The 18,516-nt window shown below is 36.9% G+C and overlaps 1 protein-coding gene across 5 annotated transcripts in view; it reads right to left on the minus strand.

Annotated features, from left to right (window-relative positions):
- CETN3 (centrin 3) overlaps positions 1 to 18,516 on the minus strand; it is a 606,464-nt gene that overhangs the window by 563,775 nt on the left and 24,173 nt on the right. Inside the window, exon 5 of one of the 5 annotated variants that reach the window (XM_081089056.1) lies at positions 14,990 to 15,498. The exons of the other annotated variants lie outside the window; for them this stretch is intronic. Within the exon in view, the coding sequence (XP_080945182.1) occupies positions 15,455 to 15,498 (44 nt within the window). The 3' untranslated portion in view covers positions 14,990 to 15,454. Of the gene's footprint in view, positions 1 to 14,989; positions 15,499 to 18,516 lie in introns of those variants that run through there. 5 annotated transcript variants of the gene reach the window in all.

Below are 18,516 nucleotides of genomic sequence, written 5' to 3' on the forward strand. Positions count from 1 at the left end.
CCCATTCTTCAGCCATGTAATCTCTTACACAGTGACATACTGTCTATGGCTTCCTTCTAATTTCAAGACTTTTCTAAAAGAAGCAGCCCTCCCCTAAGTTTAAACCTGAAGGTGGGGATTCAGGACATTCATCTCTGATCTTTTGCTCCCTTTCTTTCTCCTCTTTGTGAAAGAATTTTTTACTTTCTCTTCCTATCTCACAGAGCCATCACTAAAATGTATATTTCTTCTTCCCTATTCCATGGCATTTGACCTTTCCTGCTTTATTTTTTGCTAACATAATCCTGACTTTATTCAAGTATGAGTCAAGTATGGGTGTGTTTCAGGGTTGCCCGAACCCCTCCCCAACTTCAGAGAGTTAATATTATTTGGATTAAGCCAGCCCTGGAATTTCCATTACTCTGGCCACTTAGGTTAGGAATGGCATGTGATACAGTTATGGTCATTGAGATGGTAAGAGAAACATGAGGGACTTCTGACAAAAAGTCCCTTTCTTAAAGAGAAACATGAATATGGATAGCCTCTTCTCCCATGCAGCCTTTGGACACTGTTTATGAGGACATGAGGCCTGAAACTGCTCTGGTCAGTTAACTTGTACCTAAGAGGAGACTTAAGAATGGCATTCCAGATTAAAGATTAAAAACTTGACCCTTAAGAATGTCATTGATTCACTGAGCTAGATGTCCTCTATAGAATCAACCATTTCAAGATTTCTTTTGATGTGAGAGAGTGTTTCCTTATGGTTAAACATGTCTAGCTGGCTTTCTGTTACTTGCAACCAAAAGCACACTGATTATACTTTACTTGGGGTAAAAATGTCAAAAGGGCTACAGGGAGAGAAAACAGAGGTCAGAAAAAGGAAAATATATGGAACTCCAGAGAGTTCTTAATCACTCAGATGAAAAAAAAGACAAGAGAAAACTGATTTATCAGACTCTGCCTTTTTTTGTTTGTGTTTTTATCAGTTATAAATATACATAGTTTAATGGGTCAATGAGTTTACAAAGCTTTCAATTTTTAAAAAAGCAATCCCTCTTCCCTATCATCATATCCTGTTTCCCAAAGGTAATTACTCTCAGTTGTTTAAATTGAATCTTTTTATACTCATTTTCAAATCTTTCAATAATATAATAATGTATCTACTTGATAGGATTGCCACAGACTGGATGGCTTAAATAACAGAAATTATATTCTCACAGTCCTAGAGGCAAGAAGTCTAAGATCAAAGTGTCAGTTTGGGTTTCTCCTAAAGCATCTTTTCTTGTCTTGAAAATGTTTGCCGTCTCTGTATGCTATCTGTGAGAAAGGCATGCTATGTCTTGACATGGTCTTTTCTGTGTTGATGCATTCTTTGTGTCTCTTTCTGATGTTCTAATTTTTTATTATAAGGTCACCAGTCATATTACAATCCTCATTTTAACTTAAGTGCCTCATTAAAGGCCTTATCTGAAAATACAGCCATATTCTAGATACTGGGGGTTAGGACTTCAACATATGAATCTAACACCTTTTGGTCACTCTGCTGTGAGGCCTCAGGTGGAGGGACACAATTCAGTCAACAAATAACAAATTGAAAATATTTATACAGTAGTTACAATAGAGCAGAATGGTGGTGTTCTCACACCTCTCCTCAGTCTCTAGAACTGTGTGTTGTATATTATCATTATCACCATTTACAGATGAGTACTGATGCGCAAGAAGTCAAGTAACTTGCCCAAGGTCAAACTGCTGGAAAATAACAAAGCTATGATTCAAATGTAGGTAGGCAGTCTGAGCCCCAACTTCATGTTCATAATACTAAAGCATGCTCCATTCTTATATTGTCACTTATCCTGGAGATGTGCCTGCAACCAAGGTACATGCCCTTGACCAGAATCGAACCTGGGACCCTTCAGTCCGCAGGCCAGCACTCTATCCACTGCGCCAAACCGGTTAGGGCTTGGAAGTCATTTTTTATTCACCATTTCAAACATATCTATGTATAGCCTTCAAGATTCCAGTGTGTTGTTAAGAAGTCATTCTGGCCCTAGCCAGTTTGGCTCAGTGGATAGAGCGTCAGCCTTCGGACTGAAGGGTCCCAGGTCTGATTCCAGTCAAGGGCACATGCCCAGGTTGTGGGCTCAATCCCCAGTGGCTGGCATACAGAAGGCAGCCAATCAATGATTCTCTCTCATCATTGATGTTTCTCTCTCTCTCTCCCTCTTCCTTCCTCTCTGAAATCAATAAGAATATATTTTAAAAAATAAAAATTTAAAAAATGTTAAAAAAAAAAATAGAAGTCATTCTGAGCCCTTGCCACTGTGGCTCAGTTGGTTGGAGCGTTGTGCATGCACTAGAAGATCGCAGGTTCGATCCCTGTCGTGGCATATACCTAGGTTGTGGGTTCAATCCCCGATTGGGGTGCCTATGGATGACAGCAAATAGATGTCTCTCTTGCCCCCTTCTCTCCCTCTCTAAAATCAATTTTAAAAATTCATTCAAAATAAAGTCATTCTGATTCTAATTCTTTGTTATGTGACCTATCTATTCTCTCTGGAAGCTTATAGAATCTTCTTTCCCCCATTTTTTCCAGCCCCCAGTATTCTGAAATTTTGCTATGAGGTGCCCTATATTCATAATTGGGTCAAACACTCAACCTGGAAACTCATATCCTTAAGTTCTGAGAAATGTTATTGAATGATTTTGCTGATGATTGCTTTCCTATTATTCTTTCCTATGACACCCATTTTCTGTTCTCTTTCTGAACTTTTATTCAGATGTCAGATATTTAGACTAACCTTCAAACCAACTTTTCTTTCCTCTTTTTGCTCTATTTTCTGAGATTTCCTCGACTTTCCCTTCCAACTTCTCTATTGAATTTTTCATTTATTATTTTTAGTTTCCAGAAGCTCTTTTATGTTTTTTCAATGTTTCTTCTATGATATTTTGCTTTTATATATTGAATGTAATTTCTTCTATTTTTTTTATCTGAGGTTATTAATCCTTTTCTTCCCACTTTATTTACTTGTTTTCGATTTTGTTGTAGGAAGGGTTTCCTGACCAATACTTAGGGGCAAGTGGTTAACAATACCTTGAAGGGAGTGAGGGAGGCAGACCTGGCTGACTGAAAAGCTAAACTACAATGTAGTTGTAACAGCCAATCCCACAGGAAGCTCTAGAGCTGAGATGGCTCTTTAGAATTGTTCTGTTCCCCTTAAGGTGAGTAAACCATTAGGCCTCCAACTCACACCCTACCTCTCAAGCAGACTGGATGTGATTCCTCCGGGAAGAGGATGTAACCTAAGGCAAAATAACACCTTTTGGTCACTCCGCTGTGAGGCCTCAGTAGTCAATATTACCAGCAGCTAGATGAAAGAATGTTCCAGTCCTTGAAGGGCAGATTTGAGCAGTGCAACACAGCATCCACTAGTCTTTACCTTTCATGTTAAGAGCTTTCTTTAGTTACTTAGTGATCTTTGGGTTTTTCATATTTAAGAGTGAGGTACTTTGAAAAGTTGTTTTAAAGCTCTAAGTTTATGCTAACACTTGTTAACTGTAAGCTTTATTATAGGGTGTCCTGGCTAGTTATTTCATTTGGGTTCCCCAGATGTATTCTCTCTTGACTGGTAAGACTTCATAACGAAGTATCTCCAGCCTAGACTGGACTGTCAACTATCTGGGTGTCAAGTGGGAAAAGAGAGGTGAGGGAGAAGGTCTTGATATTCAGTATGCAAATTCTCAATCACCCAATTTTCAGCAAGTTACTTGCGTCTTCCCCTCATCTTCCTGGTACACCTCAATCCAGAGACTGGGGGCGGGAGGTGGGGGGTTGTTTGTTTGTCCCTACTCCAGAGATTAAACCTGAACATTGAGAAAGGAAATTTGTCTGGCTGTACAATTGGGGATTTAACTGCTTCATATAGAAGCTTTTCAACCAGTCGTCCTATTTTTAGCCCCACCTTCAATCTCATTTCCAGAGGTACCTGGAAAAGCCAATTCTTGAATCTTTTGGATAGTCTACAATGTGAAAGCTTCTCAGCTTTTTCCACTGTCAGCAAAGAATTTAGCTTTTCTAGGTCTGCTAAGTCAGTACCATTCATTCATCTGCTTTCAAGCTTCCAAAAAACATTTGCTTTCTTCGTACCTTCTCTGTGAGTGTATGCCTTTTAAAAATATATCCCTTTACTGTAATTTTAGGAAGCAAAGTATATGCAGGTAATCTTTTACTTTCTCTTTTTCTCACGTACATTTTTAAAATAGGTAGAATATTCTTATGGTTCTAAGAAAATAACTGTCTCTTACCCATTTCTCAGTTACCCAGTTGACTCTTTTACATACAATCCCAAACAGGTAATCACTTTTATTAGACCTTTGTATATATTTCAAGTTTTCAAGAATTGCCCTAACCGGTTTGGCTCAGTGGATAGAGCGTTGACCTGCAGACTGAAGTTTTCAAGAATTTATGTATGTAAAAGGAAATATGAATATGTATCCTTATTCTTCCCTTTTATATACTAGTAAAACATAGCTTCAGATATTCTGTGCCTTAACAGTTTTCATTTAATATTGCTAAAGCTCTTTGTATATCTGTATAGAACTGTCTCATTCTTTTTAACTACTGTATAGTATTCCATTTAATCAACCTAACAAGGGGCATTGCTATTTATCAATTGTCCTCTATGATGGGTGTACCAATTATTAATTCCAACAGTAGAAGAATATCTGCTTTATTTATTCCCCTACCTCCTAGAATTTAACAGTGTATTACAAAAATAATAAATAGGTGAAAGTGGTATCTCAGTGTACTTTAACTGTGCATTTCTCTTAGTACAAGTAAAACTTTTCATACATTTAATACACATTTTCATTTCATTTTGCTTGAGTTGCATTCCATTCTTCCTAATGCAAAGTTAAAACTTTTCTTTGGAGAGAAAAATTATGTGTGTGCATGGAAAAAATTCAAAGGCATCATTACAACATTGTTGAGCCAATGTATCAGGCAGTCTAAAAAATATCTCTTGTTACATCTAAAATAACATTTGTTGGTATTTCTTAGGGACAATAGAAGAACATACCTGGTTAGAAGGTATACTAATTCAAATTATGAGTTCACTATTTAGTTTGAGAAATTATATTTCTCTCCTCCCAAAGAATTATTGTAGTTTGAACAGTCAGATCAAGTACATTCTTCCTTGAAAAAAATGCATAGATGTAGCGAGTGGCTTATAGGGTTAAGCCTCGGACTGACTTGTTGGCAAAGCCACAAACAAGTCCCAGCTTAGAGGGCACAGCCCTCTTAGCATAATTAGGCTTGACCTTATGACTCTCCCTAGATCTTATCTGGGTAGCTAATGGAATGAGGGAGATGCAGAAAGTGCTGCCAAAACAAGTGAAACTCACAAGAACAATGTAACTATGCTGACCACTACTTTGTTTACCTCTGGCTATAAAATAAAGGCTCAGCTTGCTGTCTGGATCTCTCTGTGTGGCCTTAGCCAGGCACAGGAGATCCACCTAGACCAGCCGTGGGCAAACTACGGCCCGCGCATTTGAAATGAATAAAACTAAAAAAAAAAAGACCGTACCCTTTTATGTAATGATGTTTACTTTGAATTTATATTAGTTCACACAAACACTCCATCCATGCTTTTGTTCCGGCCCTCCGGTCCAGTTTAAGAACCCATTTGTGGCCCTCGAGTCAAAAAGTTTGCCCACCCCTGACCTAGACCCAGCTTATGCTCTCTATCTTTTTCACATCCTTTGCCGTCCCCCCTCAGACTCGCCGAACCCTTGGCTGAGCTGGCCTGGCACACATACAGAAAGGTTTAAGAGAAGAATTGTCTAAGTAAAGGAGGTTAGAAGGCCTATGGATTGACTGTCATCTACTCTACATATAAATTTGTTCTTAATACATTCATAATTACAAGAATAAAACCTCTCCCCCTAAAAAGAATATCCTTCAAAAGATAAAGATTTAGTGAATAGATTTAACAAACTGAATATGCATCATAGTGAAGCTTAAAAAATTAGATTCATAGATTAAAAGAATCTAGCTAATGATTCCTCTCATTGGTCAATATCCATTAATGCACCCAAGACAAATAGGTCCTTAGACATGAAAGCATAATTATTAGTCATTGAAAACTCACAAGAAAATTGTCAAATTGAAGTACGAAGAGATACACTTTCATTGTTAAGTTACATGAGCTGATAATCTAACAAATCCTATGTAATAATCCTATATAATAAAAGGGTAATATGTAAATCAAAGGGTAATATGTAAACCAACCGAATGGCAGAACAACCGATCACTATGATGTGCACTGACCACCAGGAGGCAGACGCTCGACGCAGGAGCTGCCCCCTGATGGTCAGTGCACTCCCACAGCAGTAGTGCTGCTCAGCCACAAAGCTAGGCTGAGGGACGCACCCCCCCACACACACCGAGTGAACGAATGTCATGCACCAGGCCGCTAGTGATATATAATGGAAGAAGTAAGTGTGCCAACTTCTCTGCAGGAATAAAACACAAAGTTTTACAGTGAAGTAAGAGCCAGGTGTTCCCATTTAATTCCATCAGTGGATGCCTACCCACAATTACCTTCCAAGTATAGAACTTAGATTTCCTTCCATGCCTTTTGAAAACCGAGGTCAAGCAGAGTCAGTTCCAGAGAAAAAACTGAAATTTAGATGCCATGTCTTTCCTTAGCTGTTCCCTACCCCCTAGATATCCTGGGGACCCTACAACACCCAAGATCCTATTGTAAATCTCGAAGTCACTGAACACACAGGCAGTAACTACTCAGCAGTTGTTTTTTCCATCAGTGTCTCCCTGCAACTCATCATTTCCCTATAACTCCTGCCAGCTTCTCCCACACCACCTTTAAATCTCTGGCCTCCTTGAGGTTTAGGAACCCGAGTAGCTATTGATTACCTATTGGTTGGTGTATTCTTCAACAGTTATCAGAATTCTGAGCCATACTTTAAGGTACTGGGTCATACTTTATAGCAATCCTAACTTCCCTTCATTTCATGTTTCTAGACTTTCTGTAGAAAGTAGTATATGAGATATATTATCGGCAAAGATGTGAATTTGCACTTCAAAAATCTCTATATCAGCACTGTAAGTCATATTCTAAGTCAAATCCTTTTAGCTCTCATCCCTCACTCATCTTTTACCTCAGTCTGGATTGCTGGAACAAGATTCTTGATTATATAGGAAAAGGTGAACTAGTCTGTATAGTAACAACACGAAGGCATAACAGGGGTCTAACAGTTTCCCTTGATAGTTCTGAGAGTTAGAGCCAATGTGCTAGAGCAGTGGTTCGCAACCTTCCTAATGCAGCGACCCTTTAATACAGTTCCTCATGTTGTGGTGACCCCCAGCCATAAAATTATTTTCATTGCTACTTCATAACTGTAATTTTGCTACTGTTATGAATCGCAATGTAAATATCTGATATGCAGGATGTATTTTCATTGTTACAAATTGAACATAATTAAAGCATAGTGATTAATCACAAAAACAATAATTATATATCCGTTTTCCGATGGTCTTAGGCCACCCCTGTGAAAGGGTCGTTTGACCCCCAAAGGAGTAGCGACCCACAGGTTGAGAACCGCTGTGCTAGAGAATAAAGAGAGGCTACTGTAGGTTCTTACCCCCACTTCAACCAGAGGTGCTTCTCAGTTAACTCAGCACTAATCGCAGGGAAACAAGGGGAAAAAGAGGACAGCAAAAGTGATAAAAAGGCAGAAATTTGTGATGAGGAGAGAAGTTTGTCCCAAGTCTCAGGTGTGTCTTAGCCACAGTTATTTAATAACTGAAGTTGCCTAATTTGTCTCTTCTTCCTTTCATTGGTTTGGGATCTATTGTTTCTAATTTAATAATCTTACTGTATTTGTGCTAGAGAAATTTGCTATAAATTCTTCTTTGGAAAAAAGACAAGATATAAATTATAAATGAAATAGAAACAAAAACTCCTTAAGAAAAAATATACCTTTTCTCTTTCAATATGAATTGCTCCCTTAGATGTGAAGACCCTAATAGCTACTAAAGAAACAAGATTAGCTTTTTGAAAACAATTTAAAAAAAATATCTCTTAACCATAAAAACTTATGTAAAACTGTTATAATCTTTAGGCTTATTTCGACCAAATGGAAATAATTAACAGCATTATTATTTCAACCAAATAAAAACAATATATGATACTTAAGTTCTTTACTTTGAGATACCTCAAGTTCCCTAAGAATTTAATTCCTTTAAATGGACTGGACACTTGGCTTGCTCATCTGCTTAAGAATACACACACACACACAAACACACACACACACACACAAACAACAACTAATGTGAGGTTAGAATTTACCACCAAGCAATATCTTGGCTACCTGGGTCTGGGTACACCTGAGAGTTCACAAGAGGCCTTGGAGATCACATTTCCAGAATTAGAATGTAGAACTGTAGGTTACCTGGGCCCATAGACCAATAATTCCAACTACATGACAAGCCTAATAACTTTATATTTTAATATAATTTTGTGATTTACAAAACATTTTCACTAGTACAATCCGATTATTTTTTCCCCAAAACCAAATAACTCATTTAGAATAGATTTAAATGTTCTAGTTTTTATCTTTTTAAATATATTTTTATTGATTTCAGAGAGGAAGGGAGAGGGATAGAGAGATGGAAACATCAATGACGAGAGAGAATCATTGATTGGCTGCCTCCTGCATGCCCCACAAATTTTCTAGTTTTTAAAAAAGTTTTCCTAGTTCTTTTTCTTTTAATCTTTGCTATAGCAGTGAAACCAACTAGATATGAACAAAATTGTATTTTATAAAGAAAATTCTTAGAATCCAAATCTTGCTTTCTTTTTTTCCTTTGGAGGAGTTATTTTGTTTTTACTGCCATTATTGAACAATGTCCCACCATCCCTTAGGACGGAAATTGAAACAATTACCTCCCAGCAACACAGGTATAGAAAAAGTCTCCTGGAAATTCAGTTTTGGCCAGCTATTTCAGATATAATTGAACATTTTTATCTTAATATAAAATGAACAAGGAAAGTGTGGACCTTGCTTAAAGTATGCTTAAATCTACCTGCTTTTCAGAGACTTTTAATACATGAACTTTCAATACAAAATATCTATTTCCTAATGAAAGATTGCTCCTTAGTAGGCCAGCCCCAAATCTTTAACCTGCTGTTAAATTTAAGAAGGTCCTCTATGGTAGAATACATGCTTCAAAAATATTTTTATCACTTAGCATTTAACTGGTATGTGCTGAGTGTTTTTTATTCTAAAGAGCCATCCATCAGCAATAGATGTGCATCATTAAGTCACCAGAATGTATGTTCTAGCAACAGTACACATTTCCTAACTGTCAGGCTTACACAGACCTTTTGGAAGACCTTGAGGATAAACAGTCTATGGCAATGCCATAGAGTGAAAATGATCACTTTTTTTCAGAAAACACAGTGGTGTGTTGGACAAATGTTACAAGCATATTAAAATTAGAAATGTTGGACTCCAGAGAGTCTATTAAGCATCCCTGATTTTTATTATGCAATAAAGAAAACCCATTTTAAAATATTTTAATTAAGTATAATGTGGGAGTAACCTGCTGATACTTGATTCTATAAAAGGTCAGTAATCTTCCTAAAATTACATAATAAAAAATATTTTACATATTTTCAGAATAGCACAAGACACAGAGATCTCCAGAGTTCTAAAGAAAAGGATAACCTGGATTTTTGTAGACAGATATTGATAATTACACTTAATATTTGGAGAACACAGAGGTAACTCTAATGTAAATATATTCTCAGATAAACCAGATATTTGGTTTCAGCACTTTTAGATTTAACTTGGCAATCTTCCATAGGGTTTTTGGATGAAGTTTTCAATGAACACTTTAACTACAGGATGACAGATGACTGGATTCAAAACTCAAGAAATGTAGACAAATTATCTATATCAATTGAATGAATGAGCCTAGCCCGTGGTCGACAAACTGCGGCTCGCGAGCCACACGCGGCTCTTTGGCCCTTTGACTATGGCTCTTCCTAAGCCTTAGGAGTACCCTAATTAAGTTAATAACAATGTCCTACCTATATAGTTTGAGTTTAAAATATTTGGCTCTCAAAAGAAATTTCAATCGTTGTACTGTTGATATTTGGCTCTGCTGACTAATGAGTTTGCCGACCACTGGCTAAGGCTACTTAACCAAGACCCAACTAAACTGTCATCCAGGCGACTATCGTATTTCATTCCAAGAATTCCTACTTGCTACCCCTGAATAATTTGTTAATTCATTATTCTATTATTAAAATGATCCCTTCTCTGACAATGCACCTCCACTGAGATCTACCAAAAGCTTTGTTTAGACTTAGATCCAGGTCCAAAAATCCTCCTCCTTTTCTCTTTGGCTTGATGTCTCAAACACCCTTTCACATATCCTTTTACCAATCATATGCCTAAACCCAAGGTTCCTTCCATTTCCTACTAAGAATTTAAGAGTTCTTTCTTCATTCAAGCAATCCTCTAAAACAAAATCTTCTCCACAAAGGTTAATTGGAGAAAAAAATGTTTAAGTTTTACACTCAAAATGCAAACCTTTTATGAACCTTCACTACTCAATACATATTTCTTAGTATTTGCTTAATGTTGTCTTTGTAATTAATATGTTTCTTTCCCTAACATCTAATTTTCCATTGTGTTGCCTTCGTGACTATAAAAATATAGACTATCTAGGATTATTAGCTTGCAGAGGCCTGGCACCAAACACTAACTCACATAAAATAACACAATACAATGAATGCCATGATAGATTAAGCAAAAGTGTTTAATAAATGCTTGTGCTGCTGAGCTTCTCAATTCCAAATTCTACCTTTTAGTTTTACAGTATTAAAGGTCTGATACTTTACACTTTGAACCAGTCTACAAAAGCCATTGTAAGGAGACAGTAAAATCTAGTGGTTATGAATAGGCTCTGGAGTCAGAAAGCTTAGGGTCAAATTCCAATTCTTGTTACCTTGAACAAATTACTTAAGCTAAGCTCTGATTTTCTTGTGTGTAAAATAAAGACAATCCAACAGTATCTGACCAGGTTATTAAGATTAAAATATATAATGCACATAAATACTTATGTATGCCTGGAATAAAGTAGCACTTAATGTCACTAAATTTTTAAAAAGAGATTTCCTTTATGAAATTTAGCTGCAGAATGCATACAATATTCATGCAAAAACATTTTATTTCTATACTTTCATATAAGCACAAAGGAAACAGGTAAAAATAATCTCTAAAATAACAATGGTTACTATTCCTGGAGATCAGGTAACCATATCTCCTAGTTTTCCCAGGGTAATTCTGAATTACACCTGTTGTCCCAACATAAGTAAGTCTCCTACAAGCCTCTTCACTCAAATAACCTGAAGTTCAAATGATAAATGTATGGTCAATTGTGCTGGTTAAGCTTTTTTTTTTTTTTTTTTTTTTTTTGCTCCAAACCACTATTTTATACTCAACTGTTTAATACTGGAATTGGAACTATGTAAACTACACTTCTTCTTTGCCAGCTGCATTTTTGTAAGGCTCCACTAATAGGACTAGAAGAGTTAAACAGAAAGGCAGGAGGCAGAAAGAATCTTTGCTTTTGTTCCTGGTTCCAGTCTCCAGCTTTTTCTCAGCATTTCCCAAACCAGCCTCCTCATCCCTCAATACTAGCACCACCTACCAGTGTCCCAGACTACTTGCTCTACAAGAATCTTCCAGTTTCTCTGTCCCTCAGCTCTAAGGATGGTAGTCATTTCCTGCAGTTAACTATCTCAGTATTCCCTTTCTGATTATTTGGTTCCCAGTACCAGTTTAAACTATTTCTTATATTACACTCTGTTAAAATATATAGTTATGTTATTCTTTTCTTTTGATTTGAAGCCAAACTGGCACTAATACTATTCAGAAAGGAATGGGAATGGAATTGAGGGCTATAAAAAATTGCCTTTATTTTATTCAATGTCTTTATGTATTATTTGTGCAATTTAAATTTAATTACATACTTTTAAGGATTTTTGAAATTATTGTGTTTCCTTCACATTGGTATTCAGAACATTGTAAATAATCTTTTCAAAAGACATATCACTAGCTCGGCTGGCTTAGCTCAGTGTTTGAGCGTCAGCCTATGAACCAGGAGGTCACAGGTTCAAGTCCTGGTCAGGGCACATGCCCAGGTTACAGCCGGATCTTAGTAGGGTAGTGTAGGAAGCAGCCGGTCAATGATTCTCTCTCATCATTGATATTTCTATCTCTTTCTCCCTCTCCCTCTCTGAAATCAACAAAAATATATTTATTTAAAAATAAAAAAGAGACATCACTGGTAAACCAAGAGAATTTACTGTCAGAGTCTATCACCAGATAGATGGCTAATGGAGTTGAGGCCATTTTAGTCATTCAATTGGAGTCTTCTCATCATGGCGTTTGCTAATTGAAGGCCATTAACACTAGCACATCAACAAAATATGAAATCTCCCATTAGAAGTGCTGCATGAACATCCTGCAATACAGGATTAAATAAGCCTAGAACAGAATTTATGATATACTAAGTATGTAACAAATATGTATTTGTATTTTCCCTCCATCACAACTACCTACCTCCAGAGGCTAATCTAAGAGCTGCTGATAGTACATAGCTTCTTTAGAAAGTAGACTTCATTGGCTTAAAACAAAGGTTAAGAAAAAAATCTTAGCTAACAAATCCCAAACTATCAAAGCTTACCAGGACATCAAACAGCAATGTACTAGGCAAGTTTAATAAGAAATAGGTATTTTCTTAAATCATGAAGTGCCACTGCATGACAAATACACCTACAATACATTTTGTGGTCAAGATATAGAAGGCATTTCATCAGTAGACTGATAAAAAAAATTTAATTTCTAAGTCTATTTGTTGCCTTGGATATTGTACTAATATAAATACTGATTTCATATTCAAAATTAACTTTTAGTATAATGAACAATTAACTTGCAATTAACAATTAACTTCTAGATAACTATTGAAATGTCACCACTGTTATATTACTTCCTACTAATATTTTTTTGTTAAATTTCCCATTGATAACTCTTTGTGGAATATTCTACAGTGGTCGGCAAACTGCGGCTCGGCAAACCGTGGCTCGTGAGCCACATGCGGCTTTTTGGCCCCTTCAGTATGGCTCTTCCACAAAATACCGGCTCTTCCACAAAATACCGACTTCTGCGCATGGGCCACGAAGTTTCAATCGTGCTCTACGTGTGCGCCCGCACGTGGTATTTTGTGGAAGAGACACACTAAAGGGGCCAAAGAGCCGCATATGGCTCGCGAGCCGTGGTTTGCCGACCACGGCTCTAGGAGGTTCACAACATTTAAAGGGCCTCATATTATTACTGTACCTTACATTTAAAACAAGAAATCTAAGGAAAGATCACTGGAATAAACAACTCAACTTACTTCCTGGAGAGCCCATACCAAAAGGAACTGGATTATTAGTGAAAGACCAGTATAGATATAATTTCTCTATTACCTATTTCCCATAACTATTTGTTTCCCCCTAACATAAACTACTACAGGCAGAAGAACCCACCAACACCTGCAGTATCTGTCTCTTCTATTTCCTGGCAAATCAAGAATGTTCCTTATACAGGTAAAACAGTCTTAAATGATTTCTGTGGCTTATAATTTTCTATTTGCATCACTGTTATGTTTAATTGAATAATTATCTTAACAAGTCAAAATTCCAAAATTTAAATCTTTCATTTTGTCAATAAGTTAGATGATTCAAACTATATTCAATTAGTTTAAGAAGGAAATATCCACATTTGAGATAACTTACATTAAGACACCAAAAATGTTATAGAATACCCTAGAATAAATAGATCTATATGCACAAAACTTTCTTTCTTCAAACTGACAGACATGACTCTCAAAAAAGGAATTATGCTTACACAGGATGTCCCCCAAAATGTACAAACACATTAGCAGCTGAAAGCTCAATTGATGTTTCTTTTCAGATTTGACCCATTATAATTAATTAGAGGCCCAGTGCACGAAACTCCTGCAGGGGGAGGGCGTGTCCCCTCAGCCCAGCCTGCACCCTCTCTAATTGGGATCCCTCAGGGGATGTCCAACTGGGGGAAGGTGTGTCCCCTCAGCCCAGCCTGCACCCTCTCTAATTGGGACCCCTCAGGGGATGTCCAACTGCCGGTTTAGGCCTGATCCTGCCTAAACCGGCAGTTGGACATCCCTCTCACAATCCGGGACCGCTGGCTCCTAACTGCTCACCTGCCTGCCTGCCTGATCGCCCCTACTGGCCCCCCTGCCAGCCTGATCACCCCTAACCGCCTCTGCCTGCTGGCCTGGTTGCGCCCAATTGCCCCCCTGCCAGCCTGGTCACCCCTAACTGCCCCTGTGCCAGCATGGTTGCCCCCAACAGCCCCCCTCTGCCAGCCTGGTCACTCCTCACTGTGCCCCCCTCTGACCTGGTCACCTCCAACTGCCCCCCCCACCAGCCTAGTCACCCCTCTCTGCACCCCTCTGCTGACCTGGTCACCTCTCACTGCACCCCCTGCCGGCCTGGTCGCCACACACAGCATGCTGCTCAGTCGTTTGGTCGTCCCTCACTAACCCCCTTGGCGGCCTGGTTGCCCCACGCAGCCTGCTGTTCAGTCATTTGGTCATCCCTCACTAACCCCCCTGCCAGTCTGGTCACCCCACACAGCCTGCTATTCAGTCGTTTGGTCGTCCCTCACTAACACCCCTGCCGACCTGGTCACCCCACTCAGCCTGTTCGGTTGTCCGTTCAGTTGCAATGGTCCCTGGCTCTTTATATATAGAGATAATTATTCAAAGTGTATATACATTTTGGGGGGACACCTGTACTGAGTCATCATCTTGTACGGAAACATGAAATGCTAAAGTTGTAGTGGAAAAAAGTGCTATTCTATTGTTATTTGTATTTCAATTTTGTTTCTGAAACCAGTAGCGTAAAGAGGAAAGATTTATGAAAGATACTATTGGGGGCTAATAAGTATTTGAAATAAAAATGAAACAGAAAATTTACAAAAGTTTAAAATACTAATAAAATAAACATTTTATTAATGAAAGTCTGAAAAGCATGTACACCAAAACAAAAGGGACTAATGCCAATTAAAAACCTTCTAAGAATTTGTACCACGATTCAATTTTTTAAACTTTATATATATAAAAAGCTATATTATAATAACAATGCTATGAACTATTAGAATGCTAACAATACTTTTTCATACAAAGAAACTTAACAGTAGTAAAATATGAATACATAAGATGCTTATTTTTGGTCCCTTTTGGAAAAAAACAAAAACTAAGTCGTGGTGTGTGTTTTTACACGCCTCCAAGCACAAAAATAGAATATAAGATGATAACTGCAACATTCTTAGTGTTTTTCCTTGTAATTCTTTAAATGTCACCAGTCATAATAGCAATGAACTCCTCTTGATTTACTGTGATAAAAAAGAAAACGTAAGTCAGAAATACAATTTTTTCAGAGAACATTATTTTGTATTAAATATCTTTAAATTTTATATTATACGAATTACTAATAAACCAAGACAGTATTTGCTTTTAATTCTTTGCTAAGAAGTTGAACGTTTATTAAACCAAATTTCATGCACAAATATATAAAATGTGATAGAAAAGGTAATATTATTACAAAAAAGTCCATCATCATAATAATATTTGTATACATGTGCAAAGTTTTTAAAGCTTGGAATTTTTAATTTTTAGATGGTTAAAGCCTATAATCTTTATTCTACTAGTTAATTTAGCAAACCCTTCCTTCATAAATAAGTTAAATATATCAAGTATATAAATTAGAATGCTGAAAGATAAAAACATAAGCATTAGAAAAACAGTCAAATTGGTTTATTTGGTATTGTGTTTTGTTTTTTTGAATTTTGATATGTTTAAAAGCCTATTTTAAAGAAAAACTCATTGAAACCAGGTCTCCATACAACAAAAATAAACAGAGAAAATTATAATTTTAAAATATACAGATTTAATCTTAACTACAAAGGTAATACCATAAAATATAGTTGTGAATGCAGGAAATAATCACCAATAAAGATTAATTATTAGCTTATCAAAATTATAAATAAAATCCAGTAAGAACCTCCAGTTTATAAAGCATAATGCATAAGAAAACAACCTAGAAATAATAGGTGATGATACATAATATCAATGTGATCTTATTAAATATAAGTTTTAAAAAACAAATATACATACATACACATAAACATTAATAGAAATCTTCAGAAAAGAATGCTTTCACTTTGTAAAACAGGTAAGTTCACAGGTCCCAAGACTTAACATATACCTTAACAAGGCACAAGTTAGGAATGATAATTTTGATAATGGTAAGAACATAGCTCTGACACAGAACTGTTCTGCATCTGAAAATACTGTTATACATAGATAATCTTTTAGGCTGTTCCTAAATCTTAAATACCATAGATGATATATATGAAAATACACCATATAATTAAACATTTTAAAGTGCCTAGTGAATGTCAACACCATACTAGAAGTTATGTACTTTATCGAAATAAACACCAGGGTTCCTATTATGGAATATCTTAAAACTTAATTAAGAAAAATATTAAGTGATATAAAATTGTTAATTTTCTTCTGATAACAATGATATCATAGTTAGGAAAGATAATATCATTAGTAGTAGAGGCATGCTAAAATATTAGAGGGGGTCAAGTTTATTATATATTTTCAAATGATTCAGAAAAACATATATGTATGCATTATATAGTTAAAGCAAAACAATATATTGTTAATTACTGAATCTAGGTAGAAGGCATAAAGGTGTTCGCTGTACTAGTCTAATATTTTTTCCTCTGTGTAAGAAGAATTAAAAAAATTAACCAATTAAAAAAGTTGAGTAGATAAGATATGTACATCAGAAATAAAAAATTAGCCCTAACCGGTTTGGCTCAGTGGATAAAGCATCGGCCTGCAGACTGAAAGGTCCCAGGTTCAATTCCAGTCAAGGGCAAGTACCTTGGTTGTGGGCACATCCCCAGTAGGGGGAGTGTGCAGGAGGCAGCTGATCAATGTTTCTCTCTCATCGATATTTCTAACTCTCTATCCCTCTCCCGTCCTCTCTGTAAAAAATGAATAAAATAAATAAACCATAACAATAAAAAAATAAAAAATTATACTGGTACCAGAAACCATATCATGTTAGCCACATTTTATACCTGAAACAGAGAATAAATGCTGTATAATACAAAGCATGATTATTAAAATAAAACTACAATATTAGTGTTGAAAAAAAATCCATTATAATGGGAAAAATCATTACTGATGAGAAAAATGTGGGTAAAAATAAATCTTGACTTGGGCTCCAAAATAAAAATACAGGATTTAGTTTGACAGGTGGAAAAAAAGCTAAGGTTTTTTTTAGCACACCATCAGAAACAGCTGAAGATAGAAAGTAGTGCAAAATTAGGCTATAAGGCAGGGGTGGGCAAACTTTTTTTTTTTATATAATTTTTTTTAATATATTTTTATTGATTTTTTACAGAGAGGAAGGGAGATAGAGAGTTAGAAACATCGATAAGAGAGAAACATCGATCCACCACCCCCCGCACATCTCCCACTGGAGATGTGCCCGCAACTCAGGTACATGCCCTTGACCCGAATCGAACCCGGGACCCTTCAGTCTGCAGGCCGACGCTCCATCCACTGAGCCAAACCGGTTTCGGCTGCTCAAACTTTTTGACTCGAGGGCCACAATGGGTTCTTAAACTGGACTGGAGGGCCAGAACAAAAGCATGGATGGAGTGTTTGTGTGAACTAATATAAATTCAAAGTAAACATCATTACATAAAAGGATACGGTCTTTTTTTTTTTTTAGTTTTATTCATTTCAAACGGGCCGAATCCGGCCCGCGGGCCGTAGTTTGCCCACGGCTGCTATAAGGAGTGAAGAAGAATGAGCTCTCCAAAAGGTGAATAAGAACCATGAATCCATGTATTCAATATTACACATTTACAAGACACTGTGACAGGTATAGAACAGAACAAAAAAAACCTCTATTACTCAAAATACTTTCATTACCCTACAAATTATAGTTCATTAACCTTTGCAGCTAAATTAACACATTTCAATATTTGATGAAAGCTGTGATCCCTCTCTCACCAGTTGATATCTATCTTATCCTCCTATATAATAAAAGGCTAATATTCAAATCGACCAAATGGCAGAACAATATTCAAATTGACCTAATGGCAGAACAACCTGTTTCTATGACACACACTGACCACTAGGGGGCAGACGCTCAACACAGGAGCTGCCCCCTGGTGATCAGTGCACTTCCACAGGGGGAGCACCACTGAGCCAGAAGCCCTGAGCTGGGAGAGCAGCGGCAGTGGTGGGAGCCTCTCCCGCTTCTGTGGCAGCGCTAAGGATGTTTGGCAGCTTAGGCCCGCTCTCCATGGGGAGGGGGCCTA

The sequence above is a fragment of the Myotis nattereri genome (genome assembly GCF_964212035.1).
Source record: "Myotis nattereri genome assembly, chromosome: 4".
Taxonomy (NCBI): domain Eukaryota; kingdom Metazoa; phylum Chordata; class Mammalia; order Chiroptera; family Vespertilionidae; genus Myotis; species Myotis nattereri.